Here is a 22,695-nt window from a genome sequence, read left to right on the forward strand (position 1 = left end):
TCCTGTGGCAGCGGGAGGGAGTCAGATCCGCTGCCGGAGGTTTGGCTCCGCAGAAGCACAGAGTTGGGTGTTTGCGCTGCGCGAGGAAGTTCCCTGGCAGGAACTGGTTCCCTTTGGGATTTTGGCTGGGGGATGGGCGGGGGAGATGGCGCTGGCGAGCGCCTTTGTTCCCCGCCAAGCTGAGCTCTGCAGTCCGGGGCTCAGCAGCTCTCCCTCCCTTTGTCCTCCAGCCTTCCCGCTTTACGAGCGGAGCTGTTAACTTATGACCTCCCAGACGCTAAGTCGCGCTTGCTGTCAGAACACAGTCCGTCTGGCCCCTCCGCTTTTGCCAGCCAGACTCGGGGGCTCTGCTTGGCTGGTGACCCGCCCCTCCGCCCCGGCTCCCTCCCGCCAGTCCGTGGAGCGCGCACCGCCTCACCGTCCTTCCTACCCTCTTCCGTGGGCCTCTCGTCTGCGCTTGGCTCAGGAGACTCCGTTCTGCTAATCCTCTGGCGGTTTTCTGGGTTCTTTAGGCAGGTGTAGGTGGAATCTAAGTGATCAGCAGGACGCGCGGTGAGCCCAGCGTCCTCCTACGCCGCCATCTTCCGGACCCCTCTGTAATTTTGATTTCTAAGAGCTTACCTTTATTGTCATGGTGCTCCTTTTTCATTGCATCCTATTGTTGTTTTATGATTGCAATATCTTTTTGTGCCTGTGCGTTATTGGTTGGTATTCTGTCTGCTGTAAGGATAGATTTTCTTTTATTCATTTTTACTCAGTGAGTGCTATTCTGTTAACTTTTGTGTATTTTTTAAAGTTTATACGGCCTTGGTGAGTTAGGGAGTGTTCCTTCTATTCTCTGGACAACTTTGTGCAAGAATAGAATGACCTATTTATTGAATGATTGGAGTGAATGTGTTCATGAATTTTCTTTTTAAAAGACACCTGGCTCTGAAGCTGTCTTTGAAGGACACATTTTTTCAAACAGATGATTTAATTTATTTAATGATTATAATACCATTTAGCTTCTGTTTCTTTTTTGGTTAAATTCAATAGTGAATATTTTTAAAAAGTTACTCATTTCACATGTTTTCAAACTTGCTATCTTAAAGTGCTTTATAATAACTTTTCATTATTGATTAAACCATAATCCCCATTGAATCTAGTCTTTTTCACTGCTGATATGTTTTTCTCTTGTTCTTTTTCTTTCTTTCTGGATTAATCCTCCTTTGTTGATTTGAAAGTTTTTTCAAAGGATCAGCTTTGGCTTTATTGATCTTTTCTGTTGTAACCATGTCTTCTATTTCTGCTGAGATATATTTGTATATCCACATCTCTATCTCCCTGTATCTATATCCATATCATCTGTTTTTCCCTTCTTTTTTGTTTTCATTGGATTTATTTCATTGTTTTTTTTCCCTAGCTTCTTAAATGGATGCTTAGTGATTTAATTTTCAGCCATTTTTTTAAGACTTGAGAAAAAACTTGAAGGAAGTGATGGATTGAACCTGGTGGGTGTCTGAGGGAAAAGTGTTCAGGGAGAGGGAAAGCCCTGAGGCAAGAGTGTCGCTGGTGTGTTTGAGGGAAAAGCAAGGCCAGTTTAGTGAAAGATTTTTCATGATAAATCATGAAAATCATGTGGAAAATACTTACCTCCTTTCATTTGTTACTTTCCATACTGAGATATCTATTTTACATAACAGCTATGAGTAGAGAGAACACCATCCCAGCCACTTATTACTGATCTTGGGCTTTTTAACTTTGTTCATATTCATCTTCCCTTTTCATAATTATTTGTTGTCGGGATTAATAAGGCAAATGTGAGTATTCCTGCACAGTAGGTACAGAGTAAATGGTTGTTAGATGTCTTGAATTTGGCATTTTTACTGAAGTGATTTCTTTCCCCGTTAGTGCACACTCCTAAGCTTTGGGCATCCTGCCCTCTGCTATGGTTGCCCTGTGCAAACAGCTGTAATCACTGTAATCAGTAGTATCAGCAGCCTTTGGAGTCTAATATTTTCCTCCTCTGCTCATTGTTTCCCTGGACTTTCCTTGACATGGTAATTTGATTTTCTTTCTGCCTGTGCCATTGAGAAGAGCAGCCTGGTGTGTTCTCACAGTTTGCAGTCTGACAAGCAGTGGTGCCATCCCACCGAGGAGCGCTGACTTTCTCCTACACTTAGTCACAGTTGTGCTCAGTGCCCACTGCTCCATCGCTTGTTTCTCCTCACTGGATTGGTGTGGTATCTTGCCTTTGTTGTTGAGCTGTTTCTGATTCGATTCCTGGAACAGTACTTTAATCTTTCATCAGCCCACCTTTCTCTTTTATTGCCATTCTACTTTTGCCCACTTGTATCCTGTCAACCTGAGGTCCGCAAGGATGTTCTGTAAAGGGCCAGCTGATAAATATTTTACACTTTGCAGACCAGATATGCTCCCTGTCCCGTTCTTTTTGCCCCCTCTCCCCCCACTAAAATGTAAAAGCCATTTTTGACTTTAGTAAATAGGAATTTTTAATTTTTTTTCTGGTGCCTTGATTTTTAAATTGTGAAATAGCGTATATATTTAAAAGTGCATGAAAACTTACATGCTTGGTTTAGTGCATAAAAATGAAACAAAATTTTGTGAATCCTACCTCCCAAGCCAGGAATAGAATATTACCAAAACCTCAGAGCTGCCCTCCCATGTTCCTCCCTGAATACATCTGGTATACTGCATTTTGTGGAAATCATTTCTTTGGTCTTTAAAATAGCTTCACCACAGATGGTAAATCACTTAATATATGATTTGGCTTTTGATTGATATTTAGTTTTGTATAAATGGAATCATCACTATATGTACCTTCTTTTGCTCAGCAGTTATGTTTTTGGGATTCATTCATGTTAATGCACATAGCCATAGTTCATTCAATTTCAGTGTTTATTGAATTTAATTAAAAAAATTTTTTTAATGTTTATTTTTGAGGGAGAGAGAGTGTGTGTGTGAGCGGGGAGGAGCAGAGAGAGAGAGAGAGAGAGAGAGAGAGAGAGGGAGACACAGAATCCGAAGCAGGCTCCAGGCTCTGAGCCAGCAGCACAGAGCCCAGCGCGGGGCTTGAATTCACGAATTGTGAGATCATGACCTGAGCTGAAGTCAGACGCGTAACTGACTGAGCCACCCAGGCACCCCTATTGAATTTAATTTTTTGACTATACCACATCCTTTTACAGTCCATTTTACTGTTGATGGACATTTGGATTGTTTCCAGTCTTTTGTTCTCATGAATAATGCTGCTGTGAACATTCTTTCTTATGTCTCCTGATGCACAAGGAGCTTACCTACCAAAGGCCTTACCTACTAGTGAAATTGTCAGGTCCTTGCAAGGCTAGCTTTGGTAACATTATGTACAGATTTACACTTTTGTTCTTCATTTGCATTTCAGATTTTCTTTATAAGATCAGTTTTCAACTGCCTTTATGATTACTACCTTTACTGACAGCCAGCGGGTAACAAACTCTTTAAGTTTTAACTTCTTCCAAATTTCTTTTATTTTACTTTCATTCATGAAAGTTATTTCTCTTCATATATATTTCTTTTAATTTCAGCACATTGCAGGTATTATTTCACTGTCTTTTGCTATAAATAAACAATTTGGCTTCAGTATTGCTTTTGAAAACACTTGTCCCCCTTATTTTTCCCTCTGTCTTCTTTATGGCTGCTTTTAAAATACTCTTTTTTGATGTTTTTATAAAATTCCACTGTGACATCTCCATGTCTACATTCCTTTTTAATAATCCTGTTTGGAATATATTAGTCTTCTTGGGCATTTAGATGAGTATCTTTTTTAGTTTTAGAAAGTTTGACAAGAAATTGCTGAGAATATTGCCCTTGCCTCATTCCTTTTACTCCTTTTTGAGGTCCAATCAGATTTTTTCTAGATTCTGTTGCTTTTGTCTTCCATATCTCTCTCTTTATTTTTTCTTGAAGGCCTTTTACCATTTTTAAACATGTTTTTTATTTTTAAGAGAGGGTGAATGAGTGTGGGAGAGGCAGAGAGGGAGAGAGAGGATCTGAAGCAGTATCTGCACTGTCAACGGAGAGCCTGATACGGGGCTCAAACTCACGAAACTGTGAGATTGTGACACGAACTGAGGTCAGACGCTTAACTGACTGAGCCACCCATGCGCCCCAGTCTTCCGTGTCTCTTAATCTTTTTTTTATGTTCCATCTCTCTTTGCTGTGGTCTGGGTAATTTCCTTTAACCTGTCTTCTGCTTCCCTAACTCACGTTTAGTTTATCTAATCTGCTGTCAAATCTAAATAGTTTTTTATTTCTAATCATACATTTTTTATCTATTAAAAATGCAATTTGGTTCATTTCCTCTCCTTTCCCTCTTCCTCTCCGCTCCCCTCATTTTTTTTTAAATGTTTATTTTTGAAAAAGAAATAGTGTGAGCGGGACAGGGGCAGAGAGAGGGAGACACAGAATCTGAAGCTGGCTGCAGGCTCCAAGCTGTCAGCACAGAGCCCAACACAGGGCTCACACCCACAAACTGTGAGATCATGACCTGAGCTGAAGTCAGAGCTTGACTGACTGAGCCACCCAGGCACCCCTCTCCTCCCTTTTTTTTTAAAGTGAGCTCTACCCTGTTGTGGGGCTCAAATTTAGGATGCCAGGATCAAGAGTCTCATGTTCCACTGGTTGAGCCAGCAAGATGCCCTGCTTGGTTCATTTTCAGATCAGCTTTTTCCACTCATGGTGTTTTATTTCCTTATTTCTTGTAGATATATGACTGAGTGAGTGTGTGTGATCTACTTATTTTTCTCACAACTGTATCTTGGAAAATGTGTGAGGCTGAAGATAATAAAGTTGGGTTTCTCCAGAGAAGATTGCATTTGCTTCTGTCAGTTGCCTAGGGCCCCTTCTAGTCCTTGGCTCTTAAAATAAACTCTGGGTTTGAGGTTTTTCAGAACACCCAAGTAGTATTTTAAGTTGTAATTACCCATGTGAGGGCTGGCTTATGGTTTTTAATTCTCAGGGGAGATGTTTTTCTTCCCTCTCTTCAATGCCATGGCTCAGGACAGCATTTCCCCCCCCCTTTAAATAGTCCCTGTGGAACATGACAACTCATTTCTGGTTTACCCTCATGCTGAGAGTTGTTACTTTTTGACATACCCACTTATCTAGGGTCTTCAGGCTCCCCATTTAGGTAGGTCAGTATTCTTTGTCTTTTGTTCCCAGAGGCCTGCAAAGCCACAAAAGTTGATAATTGAGTTTACACAATTTGGCAACCACTTTCAAGGTGAAAATCAGCTTTAGCAAACTCAATTGACCTTTCTCTCTTCCTGTCTTCATTTAACTTTTGTCAGAATATTCCCTGATTTCTTGTCAACTTATGAATGCATTTGAGAGAATATTTTAAAATACCTTTCCTATATTTTTTGTTGTTTTCATCAGGAATATTAGTTTAGCTTCTAAGACTACAGCGATGCTAGAAGGAGAAATCTCTGGTTTTTTTTACTTTTATATTCCCAGTTAAATTTTATTGTTCTTGAGAGGAGTGGCCATGTCTTAGACTTCCTTATGCAATCTTAGTATTGAGTGGACACTCAGTGGTATAGGTAGATATGCAGCTAGTAACACTTTTGAGGGCTTTCAAATTACATGTTTTATATCAATTATGTATTTTAATCTTTCCAGTTATTTGGCGAGGTAGGGATATTATTATAACCTCTATTTTGCAGGTAAGTAAACTAAAACTTAGGGGAAGAATCTGGACAAAAATTTGGTAATTAGTTGAGCTAGGATTTAGATTCATGACTTTTGATTCATAATTCTGTGTTCTTTCCACTACACCATGTTGCTTTTTAATTAATGTTGACATTTGACATCTTTTGATTATTATATCTAGATATGAAAATTTCAGGGAAACCACCGGATTAACAATATCTAGATGAAATTATCCCTAAACTCTCACTTGAAAGAAATTGTTAGGGGTACCTGGGTCCCTCAGTCGGTTAAGTGTCTGACTTTGGCCCAGGTCATGATCTCACGGTTTACCAGTTTAAACCCCGTGTCAGGCTCTGTGCTGGCATCTCAGAACCTGGAGCCTGCTTCAGATTCTGTGTCTGTCTGTCTGTCTCTGCCTCTCCCCCACTCATGCTCTGTCTCTTACTCTCTCAAAAATAAATAAAAACATTAAAAAAAAGAAATTGTTAGCTTGTTATTGTTAAACTTTTGTTTTACAGTTAAACTTTTATCACTTAGAATAATATATTGACTTCTGTTAACAGAAAGCAGAAAAGAAAATGAAATGCAGCATTGTGAAATTTTGTTGTATTAAAATATAGGTAATTTATATCTTTTCCAACAGGTGTGTATGTAATATAGATTGCAGTGGATACAGTTTTAATCCTGTGTGTGCTTCTGATGGGAGTTCCTACAACAATCCTTGTTTTGTTCGAGAAGCATCTTGTATAAAGCAAGAACAAATTGATATAAGGCATCTTGGTCATTGCACAGGTAACAGCTATTCTACTCACCCAGAGACCTGTCTTTATTATATTGTGTGTCTGAATTCTTATTTGTCATTTTGGTAGTGTTCCATACTTGTAAAATGAGAAATCTTTGCTTTATTTATTTTTTTAATTACTTTATGTTTTAGAATTTCTTTGTTCTGTTGCTAATTTAGAATTTTTTCCATTTATTTTCATCTTCTTAAAATTCAAACCATGCTTTTTTGTTGTTCATATAGTTACTAAGCTATTCCTTACATGGACTTATAGATACATTTATAGTTCTTAAAGGTTGTCTCGAATTTATAGTAATAAATATAGCTGTTTAAGAATTAGTCAACTTATTTCAATTATAATAAAACTATAAGCATTGCCATGTATTTCTTCATCTTTTTTTCTACAGCTGAAAAGTTTTCACATTCTATGTTCACATTCACATTTCACATACTATGTTTTCACATTCTCTCTGCAGTTTTTGCCCCTACATATTATATACTGTTAAGAGATTTTGGTGTGAAGTTACAGAATATAAGGAAAAATTATCACCTTCAGTTTAAAATTTTTTTTTCTCTTTTTGCTTTATGTCATAGTTTGGAGGCCATGATACCAGCTAAGAATTTATTTTTGTTTTCTATTACAACTAGAAATATCCAGTCACTAAAGGCAGAGGTTCTCAATCTTCTTTCCCTAGTAATACACGTATGGGTGAGGATAATGTATCATTCCTAGTAACATACAAGAGCCAGGCACATTGTCATGGACTAGGATTGTGGTCCTAGTAGTCCTGCTTAGTAAGTCCATCCCTCCTACCTGTTTTGGATTTATTAAAGGGATATGTTTTTTATCTAAGCTAAGAGAAAAAAGTGGTAAGGCAAAGTTTGGTACTTTATGTTGGTAACAAATTATTTGTGGAATACTGCACCAGGGATTGCAGTACCTCTGGTCTAAGCTACCAGAGAATGCCCAAGGGGCTCATAAGAGGATTTCCAGTTGGGGGTCAAAAACGGGCAGGAGAGTGGCCCTTGGGTGGCTCAGTCGGTTAAGTGTCTGACTTCAGCTCAGGTCATGATTTCATGGTTCGTGGGTTCGAGCCCCGCGTCAGGCTCTGCGCTCGCAGCTCAGAGCCTGGAGCCTGCTTCAGATTCTGTGTCTCCCTCTCTCTCCGTCCCTCTCCCATTCTCTCTCTCTCTCTCTCTTTCTCTCTCTCAAAAATAAACAAACATTAAAAAAATTTTTTTTTTAAATGGGCAGGAGAGCAAACCATTTGCTGGTAGAGGCCCTTCTTAGGTCCCTTGATCTTAAAGAAGTATTATGGTTTGTTTTTCTGTTTGTTTTTTTAATTTTTATTTTTTTTAATGTTTGTTTATTTTTTGAGAGAGAGAGGGAGACAGAGCACGGGCAGGGAGGGGCAGAGAGAGAGAGAGGGAGACATAGAATCCAAAGCACGATCCAGATTCTGAGCTGTCAGCCTGACACAGAGCTCCAACTCACAAACTGTGAGATCATGACCTGAGCCCGTCAGACGCTTAACCGAATGAGCCACCCACGTGCCCGCGTTTGTTTTTCTTTTCCTAGAATGGTGTTTAGAGCCTAAGTTGAAACAGTAGCTTAGAGAAATAATATTTTTTATGAGGAACTGGCTCATGATTGAATGGTACTACCAGAATTTCAAACTTCAAATTGGTCAAACTTGAGAATTTTGATAATTGAAGTTCATGCAGATTTAGAATCCTTTGGAGTAGTTGGTCCTTAATTTTTATCTTGGTCCTCTTGATAATATTTCCATTCATCCCTAATGATACCTTCCCTTTCCTCCCTCACTATGTACTGGGAAGCTGAAGCTTGTGTTTCCAACAGGCATTTGTGGTTCATTTATAGTCTTCCCAGTCCAAATACAGTTCGCCAGTCTGGGGTCATTTCTATCATAAATTTTGTCTGATAACGTAACTGAGATTCCACATTTATCTTAATCTGATATGTTTCTAGGGAAACAGTGGTAGGAGAAGGTAAAACTTGAGACCATTGTCCCTTGGAGACAGGATTAATCTTTTCACGTCAGGGTATCTGTTATTTTAGTTTGCACAGGAAAGACTTTTTCAGTAGAGGACATTTGAGCCGAAGTCTAGATGAAATTAGGCTGTTCATCATGCAGAGCAGAGCGTGTATATATTTGGGATGTCTTGAAGCCTAAGATAGAAATGGCACAATAGTCAAGAGATTGGAGGGAAATGTAATAAGCAGGATAAGTGGATGAAGTTGGGAAGGACCTGGAACATTTGGAATATTTGGAAGTTTCATGGTATGAGTTAAATATCATATGTGTCTTAATTTGAAAACTTTTCTTTTATAGACACAGATGACACTAGTTTGTTGGGAAAAAAAGATGATGGACTACAGTATCGACCGGATGTGAAAGGTATTGAATCACGATTTTCCAAATTTTGGCCAACTATTGAAATATGGTCAGTATCTGTCTGTAGTAGTTCTATTTCCATTATAATGACCCTTCCAACTTTGCTCTCTGTAGCAGTATGTTGTAGAATATATTATTAGTAATAATATGAACTGAAATGACTAAGACACTTATTCTCAATTTGCAGAGTACTCTCACATATGCTGTGTTTTTGCAATTGAAATTTTTATTGAGATAATTGCAGATTCACATGTAGTTGTAACAAATTACACAGATTCCCTCATATTTGCTTTTTAAATCCTCTTTACTTCTCTAGAATCTACTGTTAATGCTTGCCCTCTGTGTACAGGTCTTGTTCCCTCTGCCTGGAACTTTTCTCTAATTAATATTCATCCTTTCAGTCTTAGATTAGAAGTCATTTCCTCTTAGGAAATACTCCTTGACCCATAAGTCTAGATTAGGTGCCTCTCTATTATACTCTCCTACTTGATTACTTAACCAACTTTAATTATAGTTGTCTCTTTTATTCATCTGTATCCCCTTGTAGGCTCTGAGTTTTGTAGGGACAGAAGACTGTATCTATCATGTTCACTTTTGTATTCCTAATCCTGGCAAAATGTTTGGCACATATGTAGGTGCTTTGTACTTGCAGAGAATGGATGCAGCTCAAAGAAACTGTAGGATTTGTTTGTACAGAGTCTTAGATATAGTAAAGGTCAGAGCTGCAGAGACTGGATTCCTTGACCTTAAGTCCAGTGCTCTTTGATTTAATTTGATTCTTCAACTACTCTGAGGGCTGCTAAGGATCAAGGGGAATGTTGAGACTCCATGAGGTTCTGTCTAGTGAACTGAAATAGGTCTAGATCTTGGGACTCCTAGTTTGGCACTAAGTGCTCTTTCACACATGCATCTTCTATCCATTTATTAGGTTATACTAATGAACAATTGTTTTTAGATGTGTGATCTACCTTTTATGCCTAATTTCCAAAAAATATGTAAAATGAGAATAGTAATCGTACCTATCTCATAGCTTTATAAAAATTAAATAATATATGTCAAGTGCTGAGAATAGTATCTGACATACTCATAAGTGCTCAATAAATGATAGCTGTTATTATCACTGAATTTGTTATTCCCTCAATAGAATCATATCATACCTGAATCATTTATATTCCATGAGCTCCTGAAATACTAGTTTGCTATGTTGATACAAGTGCTGTATTTAAAATAGAAAATCTCCTGTATTCCCATAGGAGACATAATAGATCAGCCCCAGTTTTATTTCTTTATACTGTTAGTACATGACCTGAATAGGAAGGCTATTTTTCAGTAGCTAGAGGCTCATACTTAAGGTAATTTGGGGAATTATGTATGCCCCAAATACTTGCCTGCCTTTGATAAAACTACAGGGATAATTTAGTGCCTAGGCCACTTTTGAGATACTGAAAATTCTTTACACATAAGAACTGGTCTATAACTCAAATGAAATTACCATAATCAGTAGATTATGTGCCTATTCTATACTGGTTGTTTTATCAGACACTGTTGGTGGATAGAAAGATAACTAACACATGACCTCCTTCTTTAAAGAGTTTCTTCATAATAAGAAATGAATATAACCTACTTATAACAAAGTAGAAATTGGCTATTGTTATACATGTAGTGTGGTTGAAAAGTGCAATGGACATTCAGAAAAGAAAAGATTGCTATTTGGTGGAGTATAGTGAGGATCTGAGAAGCTTAATGGAAGAGGTGAAATTAGGGCTGAACCTTGAAGGATGGTTAGGATTTTAACAGAGATCAAAAAGATATTTAAGGAGAATGCAAGAGCATGAGCAGAGGTGTGGATGCAAACGTTATGATAGAATGTATTGGACAGTGGTAAGGAGTCCTTTTTTGGCTGGAGAGTAGGGGGCTTAAGAGGTAGAAAATGGAAGAAGAGACTAGTAAGGTTGGGGCCAGACTATGTAGTATCTTAAATGCTGTATTATCCTAAGACATTTAAACTTTATTTGTAGAATTATTAATATATTTGAAAAAGACAAGGCTGCAGAGTTAACCAGTTGAATGAATGGTATGTGGTAGGTAGATTGTGCTTATTATTATATATATTGGACTAGAGGCAGGAAGATCAGTTAGGTTGACTCAAAGGGGATAGACTTCTGCTTAGATCAGAGGGATAGAGTTGAGATGACTTGGACGATAGATTCTATTTACACAACTAAGGATGTTGGGGAGAGGCAAGGTGTTTAAGGTAAGGGAGGAGTTGATGGTGGAGGTGATTAATTTTGGAGTTTGAGTTTCTTGTGGGACTAAATAAGTCCACATGACTTGTTTAGCATAAATTTGCAAGTCAGTCCTTTGAGACAGAGGTTATAGGTAACTGAAGTCATGAGAACGAGTAAGAGATTATAGAGCTGCATTGTGTAGACTAATGCACACTTGAAATAGGGCTAGCATGATTGAGAAACAAAACCTTTAATTTCATTTCATTTTAATTCATTTAAATTTAAACAGCCACATGTGGCCAGTGGCTATCGTTTTGGACGGCACACACATAGAACATATCGAGAGTTGTAGAAAGTTCCATTAGATGGCACAGTTATCCAGATCCAGAGAAAACCAAGAAAACTACAGTGGCACAGAAGCCAAAAGGGAGAAGCTGCATAAACATTTGAGAGGATGAGTATTGAATTTGAAGACAAGGGAGTCATTGGTAATCTTGGACCAAAGAGTTTCTCTCGAGTTATAAATATGAAATCAAATTGTTGAAAGAGTTAAGAAATGTTCTAGTAGGGAGGAGTAGAGGCCAAAAGGTACTATTTTGTATTTTTCCATTTGCTTCTATTTTTTGTCCTCACAGGCATTTATAGGAGGACCTTAGTAAATACTTGTGTCCCCAGGACACAAGACTCACTAGGTAGATAGGGCTCTAGGGATGGAGGCTACAAAGTGAAAAGCAGGAACACAGTATCGGCAGGTAGGTGGACAGATTGGAAGGTAGTGCTCAGTAGGGAAGATTTTTTTAAAGTTGAGCTCTTAGAAAGTAGTGCTCATGAAATGGAACATTTCAGTATCCAGCATGGTGGCTGAATTAGTGCTTGTCTTGGGCTGTTAGAAAACCTGTGGTAAATGCTGAGATTGTAGTGTTGGAAGCATTGTTGTAGATGTTTATGCCGTACAGGGTATGATGGTTGAACACGAGGTATGGGAGATGGGTATGTGACATTTTAAAAGCTTGATTATAGAAAATTTCAAACGTATGTAAACAGAATAGTATAATGAACCCTCCTTTCCCCAGTACCCACCTTCAACAGTTTACAGCATTCTGTCATTTTTATTTTGCCTGTATACCTCTACCCTCTTGATTATCATTATTCTTATTTTACAGGTGTTTTTTTGAGGTATAATTTACATACAGTGAGATACATGAATGTTAAGCTATCAGTTTTCAAAAATGAATGCACCCCAATATACCCATGTATACCCACAGTCTCTAATATTTCCATCTATCCAGGAAGTTCCTTTGTGGCATATGACATTTCAACGTGGCCATTTTTGTCCAAAGATATTTTCGTACAGCCTGCAATCTAACTGTAACACCTTTATTTCTAAGACATTCTCGCTTGTCTTAGTTCCTGAGCTTCACTTCACCCCATCCCTCATCCCATCTTTGACCTCCTTCTCTCAATATTCTCTCTTCCTGCTAACCAGTGGTGATACCAGAGATACTGAGATATTGGTACTATTTTTTCCATTACTTGGTGACTGTCACTTACATATTTTAATACAGCTCTTTTGATATGCTCCATTTTTAAAATCTTGATAAATTCCCCTCATTGAAAGGTAAGACTGAGCCAGTTGCTAAAATCTTTGAGAGAAGTCTGAGTGTGTGTGCTGTGGAGTGTGGGAGAGAGTCCTGATGAGTTTTAGAAGGCTGTCTGGGTGGATGGCACAGACCCCTAAGAGATGAAGGTCACTGGGAGATGAGAGTGGAATACTGATCTGGAGGTGATGGGTAGGAAGCACAGCAGGGGAAGGTGGAAGGAAAGGGGATGTAGGAAGTAATGTGATCTTGGTATGTCAGGGAGATGAAAGGAATACTTTCTAAGGGAATGGCTGAGGAAGTGGATGAGTTTGTTCACATTAGAAAATGTGTTTTGTTGGGAAGAGTGGAAAGGCTAGGAAAGGAAGAGTTAGGGTTAGTATGGAAAATGGGTTTAGAAATGTGAGAGTTAGAGGTGTTGGAGGGTAGGTAGCTTTTATACCTACGTATTCTTTGATGGGGTATGAGGAGACTGGTGTAGGGAAAGTATGTATGGAGGGATATTTAGTAATGAAGATGAGATGCAGGGTAGTATAGGGGAAACAAGAAAGAATATATTAAATTTTTTAAGTGTAGGGATTTGTAGAAATGAGCCAGAGTTACGGATGCAGTGTTGATGTGTTGTTGTGGCCTCAGCAGATGACCTACCAGGTGCGTGTCTTGGTTGTTAATAGCAACTCCTTATGCTTTATTTGGGTTGTATGTTGATGGACCAGGACAGCCAGCCAGTGGAAGATGCCTTTGCAGATAGGCCATCTGGTGCTGGATTTTCTTATAACATCATCGCTTAGAACCATACTCTCCTTTGTATTTGAAAACACTGCCGCTGGTGGTAGATTTGTTTCTGAATGCCTCTGTGGGTGGAAGGAGCCACTGAGTGACCAAGTATACTTTTTATATCGCACACACACCAACATTGTTCAGAGACTAACAGTTGCAGCTGTTGTTCGTGGAGCCTGTCACCACTTGCCTGAGGGCATTGTTTGGAGAGGACCATTCTGTGCCCAGTTCTTGCTGTGCGAGGCTGCATCTCTGCTGTGGTTTCTGAAACTGTGCTTTATTCCATCTTTAAAGCCTTTTTATATTTCCTTTTTGAAGTTAATCTAATTTACTTGGCCCAGAGAGCAGGTGCTTGGACATTCTGCTTTTGTCTATTCCCTTCACATCTCCCAGAGTGGCTGGTGAAATAATAGTGTGATGGTTAAGAGCTTGCTCTGTGGAATCAGACTTGGTCTACACTTAAAGGCTGTGTGGCCTCCTTTCTCTGATCGTTAATGATATTATCTATATAGTGGGGATACTACTATCTACAGCCTAGGATTACTCTGATTATTAAATGCTGTATCACTAAATTCCTTATGGAGGTTATTAGGGTGATTGTTAATACTTGTGTTTTCTGTTTTCATTGTTGGTACTTGACTGCGGTCAAAGGTCTCACCATTGGTGAGTCTACCTATCTGCATCATGTTTAATGTGGTTCATGAGTGACATCATTGTGATATTCATTCATTCAACAATTATTCTTGTGTGCCCTTTGTGTGTCGGGTGCTTTCACATATTTGTGTTATTATTTGATCCTTATCACAACCAAGTTATCCTCATTTTGTGGACAAAGAAACTGAAACAGTGAATTGGTGGCTCATGTAGAATAGCAGAGCAAAGACTGGAATTTAGGCTTTCTGACCCTAAGCCCTGGTGCTCTTTTTTTTGTATCACAACCATTCCAGAGTTCTCTACTGCTGCTTTGCTTTCTTTCTTAATTTGCTTCAGAACTTTAATATACTTTCAGCCATCACCTTGGTGAACATTTGTTCTCTAGCTTTAATTAAGAGCTTAATCTTTTTTTTTTAAGTTTATTTATTTTGAGAAAGAAAGAGGGAGAGAGAGTGTGCAAGAGGGACAGGGGCAGAGAGAGAGGGAGAAAGAGAATCCCAAGCAGGCTCCGTGCTGTCAATGCAGAGCCCGATGTAGCACTTGATCTCACGAACTGTGAGGTCATGACCCGAACTGAGATCAAGAGTTGGCTGCTAAACTGACTGAGCCACCCAGGTGCCCTTAGAGCTTAATCTTAAGCTCCAGTTTCATATATTCATATGTAGAGCCTGGAACATAATAGGTGCTCAGTAAATACTTTTGGATACCTAGAGGTCTAAATTTGAACTTCATTTACTATGTTCATTCTACTGAACTTCCTGTCATTAAGTTCACATTTAGAGTCATTTTTTCCCTAATTTTTTAATTATGGTGAAATGCATATAACAAAATTTACCATTTTAATCATGCTTAAGTGCACAGTTCAGTGGTATTAAATATATTCATGAAGTTGTGCAATCACCACTACTATCCATTTCTAGAAGTCTTGCAGGTTGTAAAACTGGAACTATACCCAATAAACAGTAACTTCCCACTTCTTCCCTCAGCCCTGGCAACTATCATTCTTTTTGTTTCTATAATTTTGTCCACTCTAAGTGCCTCATACAAATGGAAACCTACAGTGTTTGTCTTTTTATGACTGGCTTATTTCAGTGTACATAATGTCCTCAAGGTTAATCTGTGTTGTAGCGTAACTCAGAATTTCCTTCCTTTTTGAGGCTGAATAATGTTCCATTATATATACGTACCGTGTTTTGTTTATCCATTCATTCAGTGATGGACACTTGTATTGCTTCCACATTTGAGCTATTATGAATGTTGCTTTGAATATGGGTTTATAGCTATCTCTTTGAGACCCTGCTTTCAGTTCTTCTGAATATATCCCCAGAAGTGGAATTGCTAGGGGCACCTGGGTGGCTCAGTTGTTTGGGCGTCTGACTTCGGCTCAGGTCATGATGTTGCAGTTTGTGAGTTCAAGCCCCGCGTGGGGCTCTGTGCTTACAGCTCGGAGCCTGGAGCCTGCTTCGGATTCTGTGTCTCCCCGTCTCTCTGCCTCTCCCATGCTCTGTCTCTCTCTGTCTCTCAATAATAAATAAACGTTAAAAAAAAAAAATTAAAAAAAAAAAAAGAAGTGGAATTGCTAGATCAAATAGTAATTATGTGTTTAATTTTTTGAGAAATCACCGTACTGTTTTCCACAGTGGCTATATCATACATTCTCATCAGCAGTGCACAGGGCTCTAATTTCTCCACATGCATGCCAACGCTTAACTATTTTCTTTTTTTTCTTTCTTGGATAGTAGTCATCCTAATGGGTGTGGGATGCTGTCTTGTAGTTTTGATTTGCATTGCCCTAATGATTAGTGATGTTGAACATTTTTCATGTGTTTATTGATCATAGTTTCTTTGAATTCATGCATATTTTCTTTGGAGCATAATTCTGTATTGAAAGCATCTTTAATAAAGACAGTTCTGTTCTACTAAATGCTTAAGGTACATTTAATGGGTTAGTGCTGGGCACTACTTGTGAAGATGGTTGTTACAAGTTATCTAAAGGGTGGGACTGGGGAAGTTTGACCTTAAGAAAAAAAATTGTTGGACAGTGGGCTATGGGGTAAACAGACATGGAGAAATCAATAGTTAAAGAAAGAGATTTCGTTCGACATAAGGAACATTTGATAATACTGGAATTAACTGGGTTGATTTTTTTTTTTTTTTTTTTTTAAACTTCTGGAAGTGGTCAAGTAGAAACAGGACCTTGGGGTTGTAACTTTATAAAGAGATTCCTTCATCAGACCAGATAGGCCCCAAAGACCCTTTCAGCTCTGAGTTTCTGAGAGCTCATTCCACAGCAACTTCAAGCTGTATGTATTTTTTTCTGTATCTCTAATATTTATTCCTACTGCTAAGCCTAGCGTAGTTTTTCATTGCCACAAGTTTGGATTATGTAGTGAATTCCTAATTGGTCACCTGGTCTTCCTAGTTCCCCTGCCCCTTTATCTTGCATGCTGTTTTCCAATTGAAAATTTTAACTTTTTGACGTACAATTTACATACCACTAAGTTCACCTCTTTAAAGTATGCAATTCAATGTTTTAAAATAAAAAACCAAAAAACATTTTTAAAGTAATCTCTATACCCAACATGGGGCTTGAACTCAAACCCCGAGATCAAGAGTTGCATATTCTACCGACCGAGCCAGCGAGGCACCTTCAGTTCAATTTTTTTTTTTTATTTAAAATTTTTTTTTTTTTTTAATGTTTATTTTATTTTTGAGACAGAGAGAGACAGAGCATGAATGGGGGAGGGTCAGAGAGAGGGAGACACAGAACTGAAACAGGCTCCGGGCTCTGAGCTGTCAGCACAGGGGCCCGATGCGGGGCTCGAACTCACGGACCGCGAGATCGTGACCTGAGCCGAAGTCGGCGCTCGACCGACTGAGCCACCCAGGCGCCCCCAGTTCAATTTTTTAAAAAATATATTTAGGATTGTACAACTATCATATCAAAATCAAATTTTAGGCCATTTTACTTAGCCGAAAAAGAAACTTCACATGCATTAGCATTCACTCCCCATTCTCCCTAACCACCAGCTCTAGGCAATCACTCTTAATTATGCAAAACATGGCTTTCATTTGGCTGTTCTTTAGCTAGAAGACTGTCAGTGTCTTCCTTGTCCATATGATTAGGAAAGCATTTCTCACCTGGGGGGTTCATATTTTTCCATAATCTGATTTCAGCTTATTTTTCCAATTTTGACTTAAACCCTTCCCTGGTTTGAATATACAACTCTTGCTAAGGCTCATCTACTTCTTGTTCTTAAGAATGCTGTGTGCATTCTACCTTCCTTTTGGTTTCCACTCTTCCTCTAAATAAATCTGGATATGCTTTGAGACCTAACTTGAGTCCTGTCCTTTCTATGAATACTTCCCTGACTAATATCACCTACAATGAGTTCTCCTTTAAACTTGAACTTCCTTGGGCACTTGGTCGACATGTGTAATGATCTTGTGGTTCCTGGGTTTAAGCCTCGCCTCAGGCTCTGTGCTGACAGCTCAGAGCCTGGAGCCTGCTTCGGATTCTGTGTCTCCCTCTCTCTCTGCCCCTCCCCTGCTCGTGCTTTATCTCTATCTCTCAAGAATAAATAAACATTTAAAAAAAAAAAAAAAAAAAGCTTGAACGTCCCTTAGCACCCAGTATTGTAAAACTTTTTTTTTTTTTTTTTTTTGGCATTTAATTGTAAACTGTCATGTGGAAACCCTTCTCTTGTGTTATTCAGCTTTTCATGTGTATACCTTAATTCCCTAAGTTGATTATAAGCTTCTCAAGGGCAGGGACCATGTATACTTTTTCTTTATATCTTCAGTAGCTTAGCTGAGTATATGGCTATGCACAGAAATAGTGTGTTTATGTATAATGGAATGAATAGAGCTAGCACTGAGCAGAATGCGAAATTTGGGCTCTGTGACAGCCACAGATTTCAAAGTCTTACTGGACATGTCTGTGTTTTTAGATGGCTTTGCCTTGTCTACAGCCTGATACCACATTCTTTCATTAATTCATTCAGTAAATGCCACTGGTGCTATGCTTTGTTTACTAATTTCTCAAAACCCTGTTCTTGATTTAGTTAACTTTTTCTTATTGCTGTGATGTAGCTGAATTCTCTGATAGCATTCAGTTCTGCATTATTCTTGAGATTTCCTGCTGTTGATAGGACTTTTCTTATGGTAGATTAGTACATTACCACAGCCTCTGTAGACCTATAGAGTACCATTATGATGCACATTACAAGATCTTATTATTATAGGTTGGTACATAACCTTAGTCTCTGTAGTCCCATTATTATATACTTCATGATGTAACACACCATGACAGTATCATGTTCTGAGAAGTTGCAGGGTGATGAGTGCTACGGGAGACAGTTGCATTGCTCAAGTCACTTATGGTTTGATTGCAAATGTGGAATAGCACTTTTAATTTGAAACCATAGCAAGAAAAGTACTATATTCTAAGTGTTAGGAGTTATACAGAAATAAATGATACAAATGTCTAGATTCTTTTTTTAAAAAAAAATTTTTTTTTTTAACGTTTATTTATTTTTGAGACAGAGAGAGACACAGCATGAACGGGGGAGGGGCAGAGAGAGAGGAGGGAGACACAGAATCGGAAGCAGGCTCCAGGCTCTGAGCCATCAGCCCAGAGCCCGACGCGGGGCTCGAACTCACGGACCGCGAGATCGTGACCTGAGCTGAAGTCGGACGCTTAACCGACTGAGCCACCCAGGCCCCCCAACAAATGTCTAGATTCTTAAGGAGCTCACAGTCTCATAGTAGAGACTGAGTTAAAAAACCCAAATGGTTGTAAGACAATATCATGAGTATTGTAATGGAGAAGTGGGTGCTTAGGATTATAGCAGCCCCAAGGGATTTCTTCTGTCATGGCAAAATTATAGTTTGGGAGCTGGAGGAGACCTTATAAGCCCTTTGAGGACAGGATATTTTTCTGTCCCCAGCACCTACAGAGTACCTGGCATATGAAAGATGATCAATAAATGATAAATGAATAGTCATCTATACTGTGCTATCTTATATGGTGGGTACTAGCAGTATGTGGTTATTGAGTACTTGAAACAAGATTAGTCAGAATTGAGATGTGCTGTGAGTGTTAAGTGGTCACCAGATTTTAAAGACGTATTTAAGAAAATGTGTGTAAAAAAATCACAATTTTGTAATACTGATTATATGTTGAAGTGATACTTATTTGATAGATTAAATAAATATAGGATTAAAATTAATTTTCCTATTTCTTTTTACTTAAAAAATATGGCTACTAGAAAACTAAGAATTACACACCTCATATTATGTTGGACAATGCTGATCTTATTCAGCTGCTTTAGAGAGACAGTGTGATTTGACCAAGGTCACAAAATAGGAGAGGGGCGCCTGGGTAACTCAGTTGGTTAAGTATCTGACTCTTGGTTTTGGCTCAGGTCATGATCTCACGGTTCATAAGTTCAAGCTCTACATCGGGCTTTGAGCTGTCGGTATGGAGCCTGCTTGGGATTCTCTTCCTCTCTCTTTCTCTCTGCCCCTCCACTGCTCATGCGCTCTCTCTCTCTCAAAATAAATAAATACTTAAACAGAACAAAACAGCAGAGATACCTTGAGAATTTCCATGTTGGATTTCTTGATTTCTGGTTCAGTTTTCTTTACAGGCATAAGTTAGTACAATGTAAATACATAAATTTTGAGGTAAAATAGCATCAGTTTCGTCTTGTGAGGGATGACATGATCTCTCTGCTTTTAGGTATCCTATTATTGAGCCTAATAATCATTACACATTTTTCCTTTTGTATGTGAATTTCAGTCTCCAGAAAATCTGCATTTTTATACTCAGGTTTCTTTTCCTACTTAGTACCTCCATTCCTTTTTCTCCCTTGCTCTTCCCCTTTCCTACACATACATATTTATACACACAGTCTTCTATTTTATTCCTTCTTAATTTGGTTCCATTAATAATTTCCACATTATAGCAATACCTTTATTTGTATTTGGGGGAGATAGCCTTTGCTGTAACATGGTGTGGTATATAGACTGAGAGCTGGTTGTTCTAGTGGTCTTGTGCATACATCAATTATCTCACATTATCCTCTCAGAACTACATGAAGTAAGGATCCTGTTATGATCCTGACTTTACAGTTATGAAATCTCAGTCTTAGAGAGGGTGGTACTCTCAAGGTCACACAGCTGATCACAGAATTTGTAAGCTAGAAATGTGAGAAACTGACAGGAAGCCTGGGAATTTTTCCTACATAAGCACAGGCCTGTGTAGGAACTCTTGAGTCCATAGACTAAGGATGAATATATTAATGTATACGCCAGGAAAAAAAGTTTAAAAGTCCATTGCAGAATGTGTGGGTGTTAGGTATACGCTTATGTAAGTACATGAGAGAGGCAAGAGAGAAACAGAGGGGATAGGGAGAAATAGAGAGGGATAGAGAGAATGAATGGATGAAATGATTTATTTTGAAGACCGAGTCCTTATGCCTCCCTCCCTCCTGCTCCTTTCTGTCCTTCTTTCCTGATTCTCTTCCTATTTATGACATTGAAATTACTCACCATACTCTCATTTTCTTCACTTCAGCTCAGGTCAGTTCAAATCAATATACCTAATTGAACAGATGTTCATCAACATGTTTTCAATGGTTCTGTTTTGATAGAGGGGTTTCGGGTGATTAAAAAATTTTTTTTATTTGTTCTCTATGTTATTGAATTTTTTATACAATAACATATACTAAGAACAGCCAGATAAAAAATCAGCATTTGGAAGAAATTTCATTTGGAAGAAAAAATCAACATGCATAATAGTTTTCATTCCAAAAATATTTCACCCTAAAAATTTCAAAGTGCCATACCTTGCTCTCTGCCATTCCAGGTTTTTTTACTTCAATTTCGTAGTCCCCAGGTTAATGACTAGACTAAGTCAGTTTTTCAAAACCCAGAGCTGTAGTACACCATCTCTGGTTCATAGAGATGAGCTTTCTTATCGAGCTAGCATTTATTTCTTTAACCAAGATGTTTATGTTTTGGGGGCAGATTGTTTGTAAACAACAGTAACTCATAGTGGTCATGTTTTGCAAATATTTTTAAATGCTTTGAATCTAAACAGTCTACTTAATGTGTTTATGTCATAATGAGACCTTGGTTCTTATCCAGCCCCCTATCTGATAATTTTCTTTTCCAAATTACCAGCCAATTTATTTGTTGTTAGAATCTTTGAAAATTCCATATTTTTCAATTGCTTTTCACTGTTTATTGCCCTGGTTTATGTTCTTTTAAGATGCTAGTGATCAAAGAGAAGATGTTTATATTGGAAACCACATGCCTTGCCCTGAAAACCTCAATGGTTACTGCATCCATGGGAAATGTGAATTCATCTATTCCACTCAGAAGGCTTCTTGTAGGTAAGTCAGCATCTCCAGATCAGAGGTGAGGAACTTTTTCCTGCAGTCACTGCTCTATAGAAAGCTATAGTGAAATATAGATTAAATATTACCAAAAAGTATTATTTATTTGCAGTTGAGTCAAAAATAAATTAGCAGTATCATTTGGAAAAAGCTGACATGTATAATATGCAAAACCAAAAACAGATGTCATATTAGGATTTTAAGATTATGGGCTTAACATTTTTTAATATGATGTCCATTTTTTATATAAGAAATAAATATGCCATATTTCAGCACTATTTTGGTTTTCAGGCAATCTGTCACAAGGTGATTTAGGGACTAAAGAATGTGTTAAGAACAGAGAATATGTAACTCAAAACATATACTGAAATAGATTTCTAAAAATAAGGGAATGGGGATGTAGAACCAGGTGTGAAGAGAGAAGTAGAAATGGGAAAGGTGTAAATCTTCTACTGTCTGAAGCAGGAGAGGTTATGAAACTTGTTCAAGGTCAGCAGCAGCAAAACTAGATCTCGGATTTCCTGACACTCAGCCTAATGATCGTGATGCGTTTTGCTGTTCTGTGTCTGTTTATCAGTAACACTTCTTGCTGGTGCTGGGAACTCATCCTCTATTTCAGACTGGTCTGGTTAGCCAGGGTACAGTATTTCCTTAGACAAGGGGAGATTCCTGTCATTCTGCACGTTCCTGCCTCTTGCAGTTTGGCCAGAGTCCTTTTTTCCTTTCTTAGTCAAAACATCAAAAGATGGAGAAATACTACACTTTTCCTTTGTTCTGTCAGCCTAGTAGGCCAGTGAATCTTTCTCTCCAGAAAGGAAAAGAAAGCTGTTTGAAAGCAGGTATCCTGGTCCCTCTACCCTTAGCTCCCTTCTCCTGGCTCTCTTTTTCCTCTTCTCCTGCTTTAAAAACAGAACAAAACACTATAAACTGTTAATGATTAAATAATTCTTTGTTAAGCTTTTGGCTTTTTCCTGTTTGAAAGTGCTATCGCTCCTTTCCCACCCCTCTTTCCTAAATGTTAAAAAAATACAGCTGTGCAAAGGGGAACAAGCCAGTTTAGAATTTTTTTATCTTTATTTTTGAGAGAGGGTGGGGGAGGGGCACAGAGAGAGGGAGACACAGAATCCATAGCAGGCTCCAGGCTCT

General features: G+C 38.4%; 1 protein-coding gene across 2 annotated transcripts in view; it reads left to right on the forward strand.

Moving 5' to 3' along the window:
• TMEFF1 (transmembrane protein with EGF like and two follistatin like domains 1) overlaps nucleotides 1-22,695 on the forward strand; it is a 166,289-nt gene that overhangs the window by 130,678 nt on the left and 12,916 nt on the right. For both annotated transcript variants that reach the window (XM_042912842.1, XM_042912843.1), the window contains exons 6-8: nucleotides 6,332-6,480; nucleotides 8,824-8,889; nucleotides 21,423-21,546. In XM_042912842.1, coding sequence (XP_042768776.1) covers nucleotides 6,332-6,480; nucleotides 8,824-8,889; nucleotides 21,423-21,546 — 339 coding nt within the window. The remainder of the gene's footprint in view (nucleotides 1-6,331; nucleotides 6,481-8,823; nucleotides 8,890-21,422; nucleotides 21,547-22,695) is intronic.

The sequence above is a fragment of the Panthera leo genome, chromosome D4 (genome assembly GCF_018350215.1).
Source record: "Panthera leo isolate Ple1 chromosome D4, P.leo_Ple1_pat1.1, whole genome shotgun sequence".
Taxonomy (NCBI): Eukaryota; Metazoa; Chordata; class Mammalia; order Carnivora; family Felidae; genus Panthera; species Panthera leo.